The sequence below is a fragment of the Ictalurus furcatus genome, chromosome 4, assembly GCF_023375685.1.
Source record: "Ictalurus furcatus strain D&B chromosome 4, Billie_1.0, whole genome shotgun sequence".
NCBI classification, from domain to species: Eukaryota; Metazoa; Chordata; class Actinopteri; order Siluriformes; family Ictaluridae; genus Ictalurus; species Ictalurus furcatus.
The window spans coordinates 10,523,708-10,544,754 of NC_071258.1; the positions used below are offsets into that span (position 1 = coordinate 10,523,708).

At 37.5% G+C, this 21,047-nt stretch overlaps 1 protein-coding gene across 3 annotated transcripts; it reads right to left on the minus strand.

Annotated features, from left to right (window-relative positions):
• Window positions 1-297: 297 nt before the first annotated feature.
• On the minus strand, window positions 298-20,608 carry ric8b (RIC8 guanine nucleotide exchange factor B). 3 transcript variants are annotated; one of them, XM_053622890.1, is made up of 11 exons: window positions 20,424-20,608; window positions 17,368-17,415; window positions 16,172-16,786; window positions 13,051-13,145; window positions 10,671-10,821; window positions 10,462-10,557; window positions 10,181-10,325; window positions 9,644-9,788; window positions 7,991-8,110; window positions 6,042-6,177; window positions 298-2,530 (listed from the first exon to the last, which is right to left on the minus strand). In XM_053622890.1, the coding sequence occupies exons 1-11, from the start codon at window positions 20,505-20,507 to the stop codon at window positions 2,402-2,404; spliced, it is 1,764 nt and encodes a 587-aa protein (XP_053478865.1). In that variant the 5' UTR covers window positions 20,508-20,608; the 3' UTR covers window positions 298-2,401. The 3 variants fall into 3 exon arrangements, with proteins under 3 accessions (XP_053478865.1, XP_053478864.1, XP_053478866.1); XM_053622889.1 differs by having other exon boundaries at window positions 16,172-16,789; XM_053622891.1 differs by lacking the exon at window positions 6,042-6,177 and having other exon boundaries at window positions 16,172-16,789.
• Between the last annotated feature and the right edge of the window lie 439 nt (window positions 20,609-21,047).

Here is a 21,047-nt window from a genome sequence, read left to right on the forward strand (position 1 = left end):
GTTATGTTAGAATTCCAGAAAAGTGTCAGGAATATTTTGTTGTGACTGAATGTGGGGACATACCATCAGCGATGATCTATAAGCAGAACTGTAGCATTAATGAGGGTGAGGAAACAAACAAACAAACAAAAGTATAAAAACGTGGAAACAATTCTTAAAGCATGGATAATGTTTTGCTTAATTTACATGCAATTTATATTTATCACCATACAGGCTTTTTTAATAATAAAAATAATAAACTTGACTCCTAAGGCAAAGCAACTTTTTAAATGAGTCACTTGAATCTAGCATTCATGTTCCCAGCACTTTATAATGCAAAGCGAAAGCCCATGATTTCCCAGTTTTCAGAATAAAAATAATAAGCAAATTTACAGAAAGACCATGCATTTACATGAACAAAAAGATCATTCTGACTAGAAGCAGTCAGTTAAAAGGCTTTTAAGTTAAAAGAAGTGAATGCGCAAATAGATAAATGTTCTGTGAACCGTCGAAAATGACTTTGTTTCACTAAATATTTTTCTTTTTTGTTGTGAACCATTTTGAACTACTATTATTTAAAAAAAAAAAAAAAAAAAAAAAAAAGTTTACCAGGAAAATTTGATGTTCCAGAAGCTAAACAAGGGACTTTAAAACAAACATTAGATTTCACTGTAAGGCCATAGATGTTTAGATAAATGTTTTTCAGCACAAAGGAAAGAGGCTCATGGTTTCCCATTCAAGAGAAATAAGGCTTTTGATCAAACAGAAATGAAGGTCAGTGAATGTCTCTGAACAGAACTACAGATCATTTGTGCAGCAGTGTTACAGACACGTTATGCTCTACATAGTGACGGCTAATCTTTTCTTCTTTAAACACTTTGAATTTTGAATAAAAAAAATTTTTAAAAAAGAGACACACCGATGTATCTGCTGATAATCGTTATTGGCCGATAAAGGCAATTTTTCACGCTATGGGCCATCAACCGATAGTTTAAAAACATCCGATGATCAGGGCCAATTATAGCCTGTCAATCAAAAGAGGGTGGGGAAAAAACATCAAATTTGTGCTTTATGTAAAGATGTCTATTGGGTGACAATGCCGACAAAACTGCAGTTTGTAAGCTCTGCACTGCTTTTTTAGAGTTCAGAATTTAGAATATTAATATGAATTAATAATCAATAAGTTAAGAAATCTTGAACTAAATTCTGAGAATAAATTGTGTTAATGTGAGTAATGTGTTTTCTCTTTATGAGACCAGTTACTGTGAAACAACTTGTTGAAATGGAGAGAATAGTTTTTATTTCCATTTCCTTCAGAATTGTGGAATTAATTATTATTAATTTAAAAGAAGGCATAACTATTGGTGTCGGCCGAGAAATTTTGTATTGGTGCATCTCTTTTAAAAAAAAAAAAAAAAGAAAAAAAAAAAGTTTTCCCCACTTCCGTGTGATTCCAGCATTCTCTTTAGTATTATTAACAAATCCACTTTAGTTAATAATACCAATCTATTAAATGAGTATTTAAATCTCTTTTTTAAATAATAATAAATTAAATTTTATGGCTTAATCTTATACAAAAAAAAGTAGATTGTCCAAATGTAATATTGAAGTAATGAAATCATGCTAGAATTATAGACTAGCCTGGTGTGTATATACCTGTGTCTTTTCTATTGAACTACAATACGCTTATTGATGTAGGTTACTGCTCACAAACCTTTTATAAAGAGACGTGCAGCAGGAGCAGCCCACGCTAGCTGTCCTAATTTCACTTACAAGATAATATTAACAGTCTAACATCCTTCATTTTCTCCATCGCCGTTAGGCGTAAATGCCTGTTAACAGTTCAGTGCACCTCGAATAAGGTAAGGAATGATTACCGATGGAGCAAGGTAAAGAAAACTTCCAAACTGATCTCACAGAAAAACAAAGGCATTAGGTATGAGTATGTTCTTTCTGCTTCTGAGTGGGGATAGTGGGATGGTTTACGGTCTGAGACTGGTGTGGGTTCTGTTAGATTCTTGCACTGGCCTTGTCCTGAGCATCAGTGAGGTACCCGGTGAACGCGGCCCAACATTGCAAAAGAAATGTAATAAAACGTATACATTTGTACCTTGTAAATTCTTGTTAGTATGGTTTCTGAGATAAAATAGCTATCGTCCGTTGTAAATTTCTGGTCGCGCTCACCACATCACGCTCCTGGTTGTGCTGGACAAAAACAGTCTGTGCCTGTTTGATTTACATGTTCACTACACCATGACTCCACTCTTGGTCACTCATTTGCACTGACGTATAACGCGTGATGTCTCAAAAATCAAACAGGCCCAAAAAGTATTGTTTCTAACATGAACACAACACAAACTGATTTATATGCTTTCTTTTAATATGGAGCGCTGACTCTGTGGTGCTTCAGCGCACGAGCGAGTTAAGAGTCCGTGTGTCTTAATCCGTGTCCGAGTCGCTGCTGTCTGGAACGTTGCACATGTGTACCGCCTCCTCTAGGGGAGCTAGTGTGCCATCCTTCCTCACTCCCATTGGCCTGATCAGTTGCTGTCTGCAGGGAGAGAAGAGTGCGGTCAGTAATTTACTTATAATAGAAGATGAATTGTAAAATGATCATTCGCAAACAACTGCATGAGAAACATGCAAAAACAAATCTTGCAATCCAATTATGTGTATGTATATATTATATATACACATTTTTTTTTTTCCAGGTGCACTTCCTGTATACACTTACTATGCAAAAATGGAGCAAGTCATTGGATACAACACAATCGCCAAGACAATGGCTGCTTGGGGTAATCATTTGATGCAGTTGTTGCGCTCACATCTCGTGAATGCAGTTTTTCAAGCCACCAATTTGTCACTACAATGCACCTGCTCTTTGAAAGCAACCCATTGTGTCTGCCATTGTAATACCATTGAGGTCCTTCCTCTAAAGAGGCCTGTTGATGTGTAGGACATCTTTCTTTTCCTTCACATCCGGCTACATAAGAGCTCTTGGAATCACGGCCCCAAAGACAGCCCTTCAAGCGAGCGAGCGCGCACACACACACACACACACACACACACACAGAACCTAGCCCTTTAGCTGTGCACACCCTACCTTCCCCCCCGCTTTGCAGTTTAATTACAGGATCAGTACTCATTCTAATCTCTTCAAAGCTGCGGCTGCTCCTTCACACTAATCCAATTATATCTGCACTATGTGTCACTAGCACAGCCTAAGATGATTCATCAGAGCATTATCCAATCAAAGCAAAACCCAAGATTATCACAACATTATCCAATCAAAGCTTGAAAATCAAACATCTCAATTACATTCATTTCTGGGTCGATGTGGAGCAAATACATGATGGACTAATTAATTTCCAAGTTATGTCGAAGGCAAATGAAGCTGAACGCATTAAGCACAACACCAGGTAACTTTGCTAATATATACATGAATTTAAGAAGCCACCTTAAAAACACTGATTTTTATTAAAAAAAAAAAAAAAAGGACGTTCAAAGCATGTTAAGCCCTTAATGTGTGTATTTGACATGGACACAAATTATTTCTGTAAATTTGCTAAAATGCAATGCCCCATGCACTCACTGATCAATACATCTGTCAGAAATTGATAGGATTTTTTTTTTTATTCAAGTTATATTCACTGGATAATGATTATGCTTGCCAAGAAGAACAAAAAGATGCATCCCCGGTCCATTTATAAAAAAAATTAATAAATAAATAAATAAATAAATAAATAAAAATCACCCCCACTAATTAGTTCCACAGATGATGAAGCAGTGAGCAGAAGTATGAGTATGAGTGAGGGCGTTGGGGGTGGGCCTGAGTCAGTGCTAATTGGAGCGAGTCAAGCTGTAGGAAGGTGGGGGAACATTCTTGTAGGTGGCTGAGCTGTCTCCTGAGCAGCCGTACTGGGGAAACTGGTGACTGTCCCTGTGCCCTCGCCACATCACCTCCTTTCTCCTCAATGAAGAGAATAGGTGAGGAGAAAGAAGAAAGAAGGATCCTTTCGAGGAAGGAATCTGCTTCTCCTGGGCACACGCTGCTCATTATGGCTCAACCACCCTATAGATGGACAACAACAATGATGTCCTCTTGTGTTTGCAAACTTATTTAACACCCCACATATCTCTCGGTCTGTCTTACACTCACGTTTCTCTATCTTTGTGAGGGCCTTAATCTCAGTGATCAGAAGGAAATTTTCTGCATTTTTTTAAGCCAGCTTCTTGCTTTCATAGACAAAACTCGCACATCCAAAAAAAAAAAAAAAAAAAATTCTTTGGTTGTGAGGTGAGACTGTTGGTCTTAATTTATTTTCCAAATATATTTATTAAACATTTCCCAACTTTAGCAGAAAACACAACAAAAATAAATAAATAAAATGGCAGAAGTAATAAAGAGCACATTTAACCTAGGCCACTTAAAAGGTTATAAATAAATAAATAATATTTAAAAAAACAAAAACAAAAAAAAGAATACGTAAACGCCGCCGCAGAATAGTTGACAATTCAGTCCCGAGATTCGACCAGTTTCGATATGACCAAACCATATTTCACGGTTTGGTGAAATATGCATCCTATATACAATTCTGACCTGTATAGCCTTGGCACGATTACATAACGAAACAGAGTTTTCTCTCCCAAGCAAGTCTAGTATTCAGAACTACATTTCCCTCAAATGTAGCATTAAGAACCTTGTATAACAGACTCACTGACTTTTTTCCAGGTGTCTGAAATAGTAGTTTTTCTACAGGAGACAGACTTCTATTATTACATATTGAGGTATCGTTAAAAAAAAATAAATAAAAAAAAAAAAACCTGAAAAAAAAATCCTGCTTTAATAATTGATACTGCTGTATCAAGACTGATGATCTTAGAATGAATAACGCGATAACAGCGAAACAGTTTAGTGCCAATGTGACCAAAGATGAATCAGATGATGTGACTCAGAGTGACCGCGGATATGATGCTCGTCTAAAAGCCACCAATAGGAGGACGACACAGGATTACATGAAACTCATGGGACAGCTATAAATAAAAGTAGCGGCAATGGCAGTATGTAAACAAAACATACTAAAGGACAGAAAAAATAAATCCTTATCATCTCAAGCTCACAAGAATTCTGTTTACACAATACCTTTTTTTTTTTTTTTTTTTTTTTTAGGGCCAAGATTTACCGGGACCATCTCATATGCTGCATCCTAATTCACCTACTTATACTATTCACTAAAGTTATTGACTCTTTTTCTGAAGAAAATGTACATACTTTTGAGTGTGTAGCAAGAGTACGCAAGTACTGGGACATGCGAACACGTCGGAAGAGAATGTCGTTGCCTAGTTATGCACACGGTCACCGCAAACAAACTCCTCATTGAATTTTCTTCGTTCGTTATTCCTTATATAATTTATACTACATCATTTAATTTACCATGCCCTTGATTTATTTTTCCACATTTCATTTACACCTCTGTAAATGCGTTACACTCGTCCGCCATGAATTCGGCGAAGCAAACAGTTAAAAATCACAAACCTCACGCATGCAATATTAGCAGAAAAAGTGTCCATTTATCCACACTTTGAAAATCGACTGGAAACAGTAGGCCATCTCAGTACCTTTGGGATACGCATTTCAACATACTACGATTTGGGACATTATTTATTATTTAGGACGGATAGTAGGTGAATTAGGACGGAGTAATAGTATGACAAGTAATCATCAATAAATAAAATCTTGACACTATCCGATCAACGCGAGGGTATTCGGTCCTCACAAACAGTTAAAAACGCACACATGCACACACGCACACTAATTGAGCCAGTACCCTTGTTCACTTCTTATTTTGCGATAATGTTTGACACGCCTGTTGAATACAGAGATCCATGTATAAAAGAGGCATGTATATGTATTTACAAGAAGAAGAAAAAAAATCTGTGCACGCAAAAGACCAAAAGCTCACTGTGTGTGCCAATTAGCTGGTAATTAATGCAGCAGGACTGATGTGGAAGAGGAAGGCCAGCTGTAAATGAGGCAGAAGGACACAGCGAGAGATTCTTGCCTTAATGAAGCGGTTGGTAAGGAACCTGTCAGAGCAACGCGACAGCTCCTCATACTGGAGCCTCACTAGCCTTCGCTGCCGGTCTTTAACAGAAAGGTCAACATGGAACATGGAGGCAGTCTGCTCTAACCATAGTCTAATGAGAGAGAGTACAAGAAGTATATGATGCACTTGATTCAGTTTACAAATGCTCTCATTTGCAAGGATTTGGAATGGGTAGACATAGTGCAGAATACATTATAATAAATAAATAAATAAATAAATAAAGAATTTCATCAGTGGATGTAATACACATTTACGGGATGAATCAGCATGATCAACTAATCGATTGATCGTCTAACTTTTTGATGAGGTTTTTTTGTTTTGAATATTTATGGTGACTGAGCTTCAGTGACCAATAATTTTGGATGCCTTACAAAATGACATACAATATACTACTACTACTACTACTACTACTAATAATAATAATACACTTAATAAAAAGCAGCTTCTCAAAGCGCTGTACACAAAATAAGCAGTACATAGAAAAATAAATAAGACATACTTTTTTAAAACTATGCTTGCTGATGCTTACTTTTGAGTTGAACTTTAAAAATGTCATAGGCCTGAGCTTCCCTAAGTTCAAGTGGAAGAGAGTTCCAAAGGGAAGGAGAATAGACAGAAAAATCCCTGTCACACATAGATTTTAAGCGGGTTTGTGGAACAGTTAACAAATTAGACTGAGGAGCGCAGTCTGCGATTTGGGGTGTAAGGGATTAACAATGCAGATAAATAATGAAGAGCCAAGCCATGTAATGCTTTGTACGTCAGAATCATAATTTTAAAATCTGACCGGGAGGCAATGCAAGGACTCCAAAACAGGAGTAATATGATTGCATGTCCTGGTCTCAGTCAGGATCTTTGCAGCTGAGTTTTGTACATATTGGAGCTTATTGATTGTGGATTTAGAAACTCCAGCTAAAACGGTTACAGTAATCTATCCGAGAGACAATGATTGAGTTTATCAGCTTTTCAGCTACAAAATTACTACGAAATTTAGCTACGAAATTTAGCATTGGGGCACAATCTTGCTACATTTCTGAGGTGAAAAAAGGATGCTTTAACAGTGTTCTGTAGAAAAGAATCAAATGTAAGACTGGTATCAAAAATGACTCCAAGGTTCCCCATTTTCCTTTGAGAATTTGATGACGGGAACCTATAAGCATAACATCGGTTTTACCGCTATTCAGGCAGAGAAAATTGTTATTCATCCATGTTTTTACCTTAGAAATACAGTCAGAAAGAAAACAAACCAAGTTGTGTCACCAGATTTTGAGTGTATATAGATTTGGGTATCATCAGCATAAAAGTGATAACGGAGGCTGAGCGATCGCAGCAGATGCCCAAGTGGAAATACTGAAAAGTAAAGGGCCTAAAACTGAGCCCTGAAGAACACCAGTGAGCACAGACCTAATGTCACACCTGTAACCACCCATAGAAATAAACTGGGAACAGTCAGTAAAATAGGATTAGATAGGAATAGAATATAATAGAGAATAAAATACTCTTCTCCAACTGTATACTGTAAATTATAATCCCACTATCTTGCGTCACAATTTTTTACTTCCTTAATTGCCCATTATTATTTTAATTTTATTTTAAAAAGTATACACCAAACGGTCATCTGCTATAAAAAAAAAAAAAAAAAAAAAAAAAAAAGCACAATTCCTTCTTTCCCCTACCATTTTTAGTGCAGGAACAAATTCTTGCTCTGAATACAGATTAGAGAGATATTAGGAGAGCTTTATGTGCAATATTGCAGATAGTTCTCAATCTAGCTCTTCCAAAATCACCTCCCTTCCTTGGCGTGTATTTGCCAGAACAAGAGTGAACTGCCTAAAACTAAAAGAAGCTGAACTAAATCAGCATTTACAAGAGTGCTTATGGGGCCTGTACTTTTTAATTCCCACCTTGACAACTCGCCAATCATGTTTGCAAGTTTCTGAGCTTCATATTCCTTCTGTTCCTCTGTCATGTCCTCGATAGGGTTCGGCATTGGCTCCTCTATGTGGCCTGTAATCGGGTTAATGCTGAAAGATACAAGGGGGAGGGGGGAAGAGATATTATAATGAACTATAAAAACATTCACGTCACGTTATAATGCATTCATAAGGAAATGCATTACACAAATTTTTTTATTTTTATTTAACTTTATAGTTACCTTTATTAGACACTACCTTTGGGTAGTTATTCATGAGACCAGACTTTATTTTTTCCTTTAAAGAATAATAACAGAGATACATTATCTGGCCAAAGGTATGTGGACACCTGCCCAGAACACCCTTATGTGCTTTTTCCAACATCCCATTCCAGATTTACTTTAACTTTGCAGTTATAATAACCTCCACTTTTCTAGGAAGGTATTTTACTAGATTTCGGAGTGTGGCTCTGGGGATTTGTCCACAAGAGCATTAATGAGGTCAGGCACTGATATACCTGGGGTGCGAAAACATTCCAATACATCCCAAAGGTGTTCAGTGGGGTTGAGGTCAGGGCTCTGTGCAGGCCACTCAAGTTCTTCCAGTCCAACCTTAGCAAGCCATTGACCTCACTTTGTGTACAGGGGCATTGTCATACTGGAACTGGATTGAGCACCTTAGTTCCAGTGAAGAGAAATAAAAATTTTATATTTCTCCATTTAAAATAATACTACAAAGCGCAGTAAACAGTAATAAATGAAACAAAGGCAATATTTGATGTGACGACACTTTACTTAAAAAAATAAAATAAATAAATAAATAAATAGAAGTAGTCTCAGGTAGTATTTCAGGCAATTTTATAAGGAAATGAGTTGTAATTGTTACTGTTACATCTTGCAGAACCAGTCACAGTTCTTCTGCAGACTTTGACTGTTGCACTTGCTTTTTATTTTTCCAGCAAAACCCAGCAGCCTTCACTGTGTTCTTTGTCTGAAAAGTGTTCTCTTACCACTTAATATGCTGCTTTCTTTAATGACATACAAATATGTAAGTAAAGAAAGCTGTAAAATTGAATTTTGTGCTGGAAAACTAATGTTTGGGAATCTAAAATGTTTTTGTACCGATTCGATAATGTTGAAATCATAAAAACAAAAGTTTGTACTAATAAAAAATGTAAAAAAAAAAAAAAAAAAAAAAAATAGGGTGCCTAAAACTTTTGCACAGTGCTGTACGTCCAACTTCGTGGCAACAGTTTGTGGAAGGCCCACATACAGTATGGGTGTGATGGTCAGGTGTCCACATCCTTTTAGTCATATAGTGTATTATCAGGAAACCATATTATATAACATTACAAATTCTGAAAAGAACTTGTTATTGTGTCTACAACTCAATATAACGGACCTGAATGTGTTGATACTGGTATTATGATTTATAATTTATTCTGTTAAAAATAAATAAATAAATAAACAACAATTATTATCATCATCATCATTATTATTAAGAACTGCAATGATATTTCATAAATAATTATAGCAACATGTATAATGCCTTATATGACCTTATATGTGACCTTAATTGACATTTTACAGTTTTAAAAAATAGATTTTTTGCCATTGGTATGGGACGATGGTTTTGATAACTTACAATGGTTTTGCTGATTTGTATTCCTCTGTGTCTGAATCCTCATCAGGAGAGTACTCAGTGTCTCCTCTGCCCCCTGCCAGCAGTCCCCGAGCCACCAGCAGCCCTGCAGCATTGCCATAGCCAGTGTACTTCAAAAGGTTGTCCACTGCAGGATCGGAAGAAAAGAAAGGGGGAAGAAAAAAAAAGAGAGAGAGAAGAAAAAAAAAAGAACGACTCAGGGCAGAACCATGGGAAGGATCATAAACCTGCTCTCTAACCAGCTATCAAATTATTTAATCAAAGAAAAACTTCCACTTACATAGAGCTTTAAATCATTTACAGGATAAAAAAATCTCTTTTAAAAACCTGCATTTGATGAATTTGTTTCGAAAAAAACAGCATTTATTTACTATGTTCAGAATAGCAAAAAACAAACAAACAAACAAACAAACAAAAAAAACACAACACTTATTTCCTAGAACTACTGTATGGCCTAGAACCGTAAAATCATCCTGGTTCCTTATGTGGAACTCTGCCTTAAGACACACCAACACTCACCACTTTCCTTGCAGAGGACGAAAAGGAACTCCGCGGCCCCCTGTTTCACCCCCATGTCTATGTGGGTCATGAGGCGCACCAGTTTGTTGCGCACTGTGCTGCCCACTTCTGGTCTCTCTTTTACATCTTTTAGAGGCGGTAAAACCTGAGCATTAAACACTTTCCGTTAGAACAGGCATGATATGTGCTAAATGACTAAACCAAAATCCGGGACAAAGTCGATCGAGTGGACTGCTACTTGACAGAGAGCAGGGTTTTACACATGAGGGTGCAGACTATACCTTAGCTTTAAGGTATCTGCGAATCTCCCTGTGGTATCTGGAACCTTCCGTCATCAGGCTCAGCACTGGAGTCAGGCCTTCTTTGTAATTTGACCCCTGAGAAGGCAGAAAAAAATACAAGCCCTGTATTTTCCATACACACATGGTGGAAAAAGCACGCAGACAGCTTGTTACCAAAGCCTTATATTAAAGTGTTTCTGTTTCAGTACCTTGTCTATTCTTTTCTCCATGAAGTCCAGAAGCACCTGCAGAGTATCCATGTTCTTTCCATCATACTCCTCAAGTCCTCCCTGTACAGGCACGTGGATCAGGACATCCAAGCAGGATACGGGAAGGTTGCTCAGAAGATTTATGGCATGACTGGAAGAGGTTAATGGACACGATAATGGATGATTACTATTACAGTATTGTAGCGATTATACTGCAATCATTTTTACAACCAAGTCCAGAATTATTGGCACTCTTCAAGAGAAAAAGCAAAAACAACCAAAAAAAACTATAATCATAAATTAAATGGATTGCGGATTGTTGATCTGCATGACTTCTAGAACATTTGTATTGAAAGTCTGTGGTCTGAATTGAAATAGACCGTCTGCAATGTTGTGCCTATACTGTAGGAGCAGTCCAAGATCCCTCTAAAAGCCTTCTCCAATCTTGTTTGTCATTAGAGAGACAGGCTCAGAGTTGTTCTTCTCTCCAGAATATTCACTAAAGGGCAGTCAATAATTCTGCAACCACTGTATTATTGAAGAAAACTTTGCTGTAAAAAAATAGTGTTCAAACCAGCATAAATTATTACTCATTTTTATTAAGGGGCTCAATAAGTTTGAAGTTGACCACACATTATCTACAAGGCTTGATTTCTTTCAGAGTTGCAAAGTTTATAAACACTGCCATTAAGAAGTAATACATCCTCAGCCTCTAATAACTACATACAGAAAAGTTGGACATTTACTTAAATGTTTTGTACTTTTCAGGCTCTTGGTCATCTCTGTATTATTCATCCATACTGACTCGTAGTAAAAACTGTTAAATATTTGCAAACCTCTTTACAAAGTGTCCACACTGATCGATGTGCAAGCCATATGACAGACACGAACATGTCATGGTAAGAGTGCTGTCTAACATGTATGTGTCCAGCATTTTGCAAAGCCGGAAAAGGGAGAGGGAGAGAAGTCAGCTCCTGAGCCTATTTGCATAACAAAAGCCCGGCTACCAGTGCCCGAGTCTGCTTCAGCACATTCAGTCTGCTTTAAAAAGGCACAGAATATAGTCAGCGAGGCCAGAGAGTGCTAGAAGGCATTGTGTTTGTGTCAAGAAAGCAAGACATTCCAGAGGTGTGAAAAGGCTGGCGACTGAGCTATGGGGCACACAATGAGTCAAACCCACACAACCGTGGTACGGGGAATTCAGACTGTGCTGGCTTCTCTCTGCAGGGCAAAAAGGGATGTCATTAATCACTTAAAAATAACACCCCTTCACTCATACCTACTGTTTACTGCTGCAGCATTCAAAGGAGTTTTTAACCAAACTGAAATTCAGACATGTAAACAAAGACCACAATGAAAAAACGAACAGTGTCACAAAATTGTATTTTTGGAGTTGTGCATCCACGGCTGTTGATTGAGCATTGAAGAATGATCTCATAAATGTACTTGGATGATAGATCAGGGTCACAGAATTTTCCATTTAAAATAAAGCCATGCTATGGAAAAATGATCCGAGTCCATAGCCTACTGTGAGAAAATGATCACAGTCCAGTCACATGACCGAAATCAGCCAATTTTCTTTGAGTAATGGTGGACACCCAGCTGAGTGAATTTCATTGTTAACTTACTGTCAAATTTCTTCAACATATCTCATTAGTAATTGCACTCAGCAAACTTCAGTACTAGATCAAACATGGATGAGTATCCTCAACAGTCTGATAAACCAAAGAAGAGACAGATACATGGAAGTAATTCAGAATAAGGCAATGATGAACTCCCTGTAAATGACAGAATTGTGTATAATATTCAAGTTGAGATTGATGTATAATGTATATTCTGTGAGTTTTCAGTATTTAAGTGATGTTGCTGATGCTCAGTTAAATAAATTAGCGTAAGTTCATCACTGTATTACTGTGAATACCCACGAAAGAAAGATCAGAGTCCGCACAAGCATTTTTTCATGCTTCAATTAACACAATGTAAACAATAATGGCTGATAACTTTTGGTGTCTTCATAAAGACTATGAATGCGTCTAGTGAACATATCATCAAGATTTTCTCTGTTCTTAACTATTATGACATAAGAAGATTCTGAACTTTTAAATTCAAATTCTGGAATTCGAGCACAATGTGACTTTGATCGTTTTATCATTGATGCCTTCAAATATATACACACTGACTTTGGTAAGGATTTCAATATAGCATTACTAACCCTATGTAAAACACACACACTCAGTAACTAGAAGTTTACCAAACTGAAACACCAGTTAGACAAGTCTCATTAGAGGCATGACTCAAATGCTGTTATTATCATTCACCTAAATATGCAAACTCAGGAACACCAGTGTGTGTGAGAGTTAAGGACATCATGAGCACCTACCTATGAGCTTCCTCTGTTTTCTCCTCTGTCTGAACCCTCAGCATTAGAATATGCCTCATTATGGCTGCTATACGCCTCAGTTGGTGATCATTATGCTGTTGAAATAAAGACACAAGTACAGAGTGAGCTAAATCTAATTAAATATAACTGATTATGAACACATAAACTGACACCAAAGAAATGCAGGGTATTGTGTACTGGTGATAAAAAAATGTTTGGCCACCAGATATACAGTGCTGCGAAAAAGTATTTGCCCCCATTCTGATGTCTTCTGTTTTTGTGCATCTCTTATACGAAATTGTTTCAGAAATTAAAACAAAATCTAAGATAAAACAAAGGACACACAAAAAAATCCACACAAAATACAGTTCAAGTATTTGCCCCCGTAGTCACTAATTCCCCAAATCTATGAAACTGCGTTCATGAGGTTCAGCTGACCAGATTACTGCAAACTCTGTTCAATCAAATCGAACTTTTTCAACAGCATGAAGTTGGTTAAAAGGTTTTACCCAGTAACACACTATGCCAAAGTTGAAAGAAATTCCAGAAATTATGAGGAAGAAGTTGATTGAAATACATCAGTCTGGGAAGGTTTCAAAGGCTCTGGGACTCCAAAGAATCACAGTGAGAGCCATTATTACCAAATGGAAAAACTCGGCACAGTAGTGAACCTTCCCAAAAGTGGCCGACCTTCCAAAATTCCTCCAAGAGCACAGCAATGACTCATCCAGGAAGTTACAAAAGAGCCAAAAACATCAAAGGACCTACAGGCCTCTCTTACATCAATAAAGGTCATTGTTCATGACTCCACTATCAGAAAGACACTGGGCAAAAGTGGCATCCATGGTGAAAACTACTGCTAGCCCAGAACAACATTAAGGCTCGTCTGAATTTTGCCAGAACACACCTTGATGATCCTCAAACCTTTTGGGAGAATGCTGTGTGGATTGATGAGTCGAAAGTGGAACTGTTTGGAAAACAGGGGTGCCATTACATCTGGTAAACCAAACACAGAATTCCACAAAAAGTACATCATACCTATGGTCAAGCATGGTGGTGGCAGTGTGATGGTGTGGGGATGCTTTGCTGCTTCAGGGCCTGGGCAACTTGCAATAATTGAGGGAAACATGAATTCTGCTCTATACCAAAAAATCCTAAAGGAGAATGTCCGGTCTTCAATCTGCAAGTTAAAACTCAAGCATAACTGGATTATGCAGCAAGACAATGATCCAAAGCATAGGAGTAAATCCTAGTCCTAGAAGTAAGTGACAGACTGATCTCCAGTTATTGGAAGCGTTTGGTTGCAGTTATTCCTCCTAAAGGTGGCACAACCAGATTTTAAATGTAATTCAAATGAAACTTAATTTTAAGTTTAATTAGATTTTCACACAGGTGATAGGTGTTTGATAACTTTTTTTGCTTCAATTGAATGAATAAATAAAAACTGTATTGTGTGTTTACTCAGGTTGCCTTTGTTTTGTGTTGTATTGTATTTTGTTTGACGATCAAAAACTATTATGAGAAATCTGTTTGGGGTTTTTTTTCACAGCACTGTTTTGATCTAATAAAAAAAAATTATGCACATTTAGTGTGTTTGCTGGGGTTGTTATTAGTTTCTGATAATTCGTTCAAGCAGGCGCAGCACAATACCAGAGAAATTCTCCAACAGGTAACAACACAACAACCCTCCAAACACATGTCCACATTTGCTACAGAAAAAAAAATGCATCTGCTGCTGATGTGTTTTCTATAATTATACACAGGGAATGTATCGCCGCTGAATAAATGGAGGCGTACATATACAGAGCAGAATCCACCTTTATAAACTGAAAATGATTAAATGGTTTAACAGTAAATTGGACACGGACTGATATCACAGTACAAAAAAATTTTGCACAGGAGCATTAACTCAAATTCAACTTTGACCTCATATACACATGTTTTATTTCAATGTATTACTGCTTTATACCTACAGGAAACACTAATTTGGGTAGAATATGGTTGGTACATTTGTTAGCCAAAAGACTACCAGAGTGTTACACTGCAACTCAAGTGTGTGTGACTGAAAAGGGGCCAGAAAATCTCACTTCACCTCCACACAGCAACCTACTGACTAATGACAAAGAGTTCAATTACCAACAGTGCTATGCTTTGCTTACAGGTTGACAAATTCCCCCATGTCATCCCTTTTAAAAAGGAATGAATCAATATTTAAACAAATAAATCACTTTATATTTATATGTTTAAATTTGTTTGTATAAAAGAACTGTCTCCATTGTGAGAGGATTTTTAAATACTTGACATGTCTAGAGCTCTTGGAGTTGTGGACACAAATAGACCAAATAGTATACACTCAAAAGCCACTTTAATAGGACCACCGTATGCATTTATGCAATTATCCAAAACACCCAATGATGGACATAAAAGCATGCACATACAGGTCAAGAGCTTCAGTTAATGTTCATGTGGTCTTCTGTTGTTGTAGCCTATCCACCTCAAGGTCTGACTTACTGTGCTTTCTGAGATGCTTTTCTGCTCACCACAGTCATAAACAGTGGTTACTTGAGTTACCATTCCCTTCCTGTCATCACCAAACTTGCCATTCTCTCATCAACAACGCCTGTAGTACTGCTGTTCACTGGATGTTTATTTATTTATCACACCATTCTGTGTAAAAGGTTCTGAAATACATAAACCAGTCTATCTGGCACCAACAACCATGCCACGATTTTACACATTTTACAGCTGCCACATGAATGGCTTGCAGATGTACAGGTGTTCCTATTAAAGTGACTGGTGACTGTTTATAGCTGCTAGCTTTTCATATCAGAACTTAAAGTGCCAGACAGTGCCTGTTCACAAGACACAAGGTAAATGTACTACTAGTTACCTAGCACACTGTTTAATTTTGTCTGACTCAGTGTGGCTTTACAGAGAGAGAACAATTACCTACCGACCCTCCTAATGCTAATGTAATAAAGAGTGCTTACTTTAAATCTAGTAGTGCAAATCAGGGGCATTGTATTATAACATTATTGTTAAATAAATAGTTTAGTTTAAAATAATAATTTAAAAAAATAAATAATTTGCTTGTCACAGAGTAGTAGGAAAAGGTGCTCACCTGATCACTTGAGTCAGCCATGGTGATGTTGAACAGAGCTTTGAGTGACTCCATTGCCCGCTCGTTCCTCTCTAGAGGAATGGGTGGGGCCTGTGAGTCAGGACACGTGACTTCATACGGCCCCGCCCAGCGCACATCCAAGGCGCGCTCGAGTACACCAGTGAGCAGCTCCACAGCGTCTGATTCCTGGCGCAGCCCTCTCCGGACGTCGGGCCTCAGGGCAGAAAGCAGGAAGAGCAAACGGAGAGAGAAGAGCTCCATGTCATGGTGGGCGGAGCTGGCCAAGCGCAGACGGGCACACAAACCCTGCGCCAGCTGCACGTCTGCACCCACCTGCTGCGCTGCCACGCTGTTAAACACCACGTTACACAGGCACTTGAGTGCTTCCACCACTACTCGCTCCTCAGCCGCTGACTCGGTTTTCTTCAGAGGTTCCACGTTGACATCAGGCAGTGGGACGCACGCCAGCCGGGCAAGAGTAACAATGCCGTCGTGGGTGGCTACAGGCCCAAGGACACGCTTATCACGAGACAGGATGCGCATGGTCTCCAGACAGGTGCTCTGACACTGGGGCCGCACAGGCTGAGCGAGCACTGCGAGTATGCCCTGACACAGCTTCTGCAGGAGAGAAACACAGATAAGCAGCAGAATAGTGACAATTTTACATACGTGACTATTATTTACTTTGATGTGATCAATCTAGGGGCAATTTAGCCAATCCTCCAACTGGCATGTTTTTAACAGGTGGAAGGAAACCAGAGAACCATGAGGAAACCCACACAAGTTGAACTATACAGTAGATGGCAACCCAAACCCAGCATAAAACCTCAGACCCTGGAGCTGTGAGGCAGCAACACTACCTGCTGCACAACTGTGACGCATACCAAGTGATGCATACAGTTTGCGCAAATATTGATCTAAGAAAAAAATACTAATATTTAATTATAAATAAATGATTAGTCTCCATGCTCAGTTGAGTTCTGTCATTTATTGGTGCTTGCATGTTTTTTGTTGAGACTTTTCAGAGGACATTTTCAACCCTCAGCAAACGTGTCCTGTTTTTGTGGTTGTCAGGTGAGAAAACCTAATGGGTCCAAATAAATTTCACTCAGCAATCTGGACATGAGAAACTGTCCTTATTTTCATTCGATTATTCAGCAGGTTACCTAAAGCCACAATGTCAATCATATACTCACTATTCGAGCGTCCTCTTGTTTGCAGTCAAAGGCAAAAGTCTTACAGTTCTGAAAGAAAAAAAATGAACATTCTAGTAGAGTACAGATTCTTATCCAATTACATCATTTACAGATTAATCACACAATTAAGAAACACACTGAGGCTGTTTACTTGATAAATAGGCTGTGGTGACTATTCAATAGGAGAAAAGCTGCACAACTTTTTGCAGACACAGAACTGTTTAAAAAGCATAAATAAGTAAATAAATAATAATAACATACAGTACATACATACATACAGGCAAACATATATTCTCAGTTTAAATGCATGTACGCTACCGGTCAAAAGTTTGGAGACACATGACTGAAATGTTTCTCATATTTTTAAAAACCTTTTGATCTGAAGGTGTAGGATTAAAATGTTTGAAATCGGTGCTGTAGACAAAAATATAAATTTGCCAACATTTTCATTTCTTTCATTAGAAAACCTTTTATTACCTGTTTTTATAAAAAAAACATTTTATTTACAAATTATATATATATATATATATATATTATATATATATATATATATATATATATATATATATATATATATATATATATATATATATATTATATATTATATAATTATTATTTTTTTTTTTTTTAAAACGGATGACTTGGAGCGGAATATTCCAAAAAACAGCCAATAAGTGTCCAGCGTAGGTGGGAACTCGTTTAATACTCGTTTAAAAAGCATCTCAGGGGATTCCTCAAGAAATCGGTTGAGAAAATGCCAAGAATACATTTCTGGAAATTTGAAGATGCTAAAATACTAAATTATTTTTGATTTTTTTTATCACAATATAATTCCAATTTGTGTTATTCCTGAGTTTTGATGACTTTATTATTATAAAATGTGGGGGAAAAAATAAAATAAAGAATGAGTGTGTCTAAACTTTTGACCGGTAGAGTATGCAAGTCCATCTACATCTACATTTATTCATTTAGCAGACACTTTTATCCAAAGCGACTTACAAATGAGAAAATACAAGCATCTATTTTCTGTAACACTTATCCTACCTGGTGTCTATCGCAGGGAACTCGGGGAACAAAGCGGGGGACACCCTGGACGGGCACAATCTCACACGCATTCACAGACTAGGGACAATTTGGGAATGGCAATCAGCCTACAAGACATGTCTTTGGACTGGGGAAGGAAACCAGAGTACCTGGAGGAAGTACAAGGAGAGCATGCAAACTCTATGCACACAGGGCAGAGGCATGATTTGAACCCCCAACCCTGGCGGTGCGAGACAAATGTGCTAACCACCAATCCACCGTGCCCCTGTGAATATGTCATTTTGTAAATAAATTAATATATTAGTTTTTTATTATATATATTTTTAAATCTGCTATTATTCAGGTGATAGACCAGTTACAGCACTGACATGGTATGTGTGTTATGGGTAAGAGTGTATCAGGTGGCAGAGCATTACTGGGTTTTTAAAGCCATGACTGGTGCTCCAATCAGGAACTGAACAATAAGTAAAGGGCCTGAGCTGTAACCGCATCCAAGGTAAACTGGCAAGGTTAGCAGTAGTCCTTTTCTATTGACTGACAGATAGAAGCAGTCATTAACTCTATACCTGTACACAACTGTATACAACGTGCATCAAGGTGTAGATGATTAATTTGTTCTGCTCTATAGCACACTGACAACACTTCAGCACACCAATAAGCCATTTATTAGAGTTGTTGCGCTCACAAAGTGAAAAGGATGGACAAGAAACTACATGGAATAAATTGGAAGATCAAACGATGACCGGTCATTTCTAACGTCATGTTAGCCGTACACACCAAAACAACATACAAAAGACACAAGCAGATTGAATCCACTACTAAGCTGCACTGCACTATTTAAATGAACGCTTCTACAATTTAGTATTAGGGATGAGCGATACCTTACCGTTTGCGATATACCGGTAGAAATTCTCCCCGCAATAACAACGAGTCTTCCCGTGATAATAACGATAAAGTCTAGTTGATGACGTATTTATGTGTGCGACCCTTTCTCAGCTCATGTGCTGAGAGAAAACAAGTATGGAGGAAGGCAGATATGAAGCTGAGGAGGAGTTTATCGCTAAACGAGGAGCTACCTCGACAATCTGGAACTGGTTTGGTTGCAGAAATTCAGTTTTACTTTTAGATTAATGTTTATGTTTCTGAGGCTCTCAAGATCACAGATATCACTTATAGCCAAAAACAGTGGTGCACTGTATTTATATCATCATCATCATCATCATCATCATCACCGATATCGTTATCGCAATAAATACCAGAAAATATCATGATATAGTTTTAAGTCCATATCACCCATACCTACTTAATACAACTTATTTTCTGACTGTAGTGTAAACATGGCTCCGCGAAATCACTTTCAGTTTACAAGATCAGGAGTTCTCCACACGTTTTGTAGCCAGGGATCCTTTCAAGCATGAAAGAAATCTCACTACAGATTTATTTCATGAACATTATTTAAATACATACAGTATTTTTTCCCTCTCTTTATTAAACCTCTATGCTTTTTTTCCTGCCAGAACTTTCCACTTTCTACTTTCCAACTTTACAGGTTATTTACTTCATGGGGTTTTGTTTGTTTGTTTTGTCAGTTTGAGATTAAACCCATTCAATTCAAGGGACCACTCGCACTGGACAGTAATAATAATAATAATAATAATAATAATAATAGTTGTTATTACATTAATAATGATGTGTTGTTATTTCCAAATTAGAGACCCCAGTTTGAGAACCACTGAGCTAGATAGCAAACAGCTAATGTAAACAGATTGATAACGGCTATCAGGCGAACTTGATAAAGCCAGGAAGCGTCTAGAATCGATTCATGACAGCTTCATATACTTCATGATCGTAAAGTCTGTCTGATGTTAGTACAGAGGTGAAATAATACACCTGCACCGATGACTACCTTGTTTACCAACACTGCTAATCACTGCTGTCATTCAGCTAGCTAACAGCCCAGTGCAGTACACTGAGCCATGCTAGCAAGCTACTAGCATGTTCCAGAAACCTACCTCTACGTTGTATTCCTGCAAACGCCTTTCAATTTCCTCATCGCTCCCGTTTTCAATCTGCATCAGAATTGCACTCAGATCCATGGCTGAATATTGACTACCCTGATCTACAGAACAGTGACTGAAGTCTTACACAGGCAGCAGAAGATGTTTTGGTCCTGCCTCCCTAATCCTCTCTTTTCAACTTTTCATTGAGAAACGTCACACCGTAGAGAGTCACATGACCACCGACTTCCGGCCTAACACTGTACACTAGCGTTCTAACTAGGCTACTACTTTGTATATTGAACTTTACAAAGTAACACATTACTGTAATCTAATTGCTTTTTTAGTAATGTAACACATTACTGTAATCTAATTACTTTTTTTTAGTAATGTAACACATTACGTTTTAAATTTGTGTCATTTGATTACAATTACTGATGTCAATAAAATTACATTACTTGCGTTACAAATTTATTGTTAAGAAAACAATATTAAGTAAAATGCACTTTAAAATAAATTACGTTTTGCACCGAAGATTTTTTTCTTTAGCCTTGAATAATTCTCCACTTGGAGCAGTTTGTCACTACATAACTGAACATCAGTAAAAGAAGATCACCTGTAATTTTATATCTTCAGTGA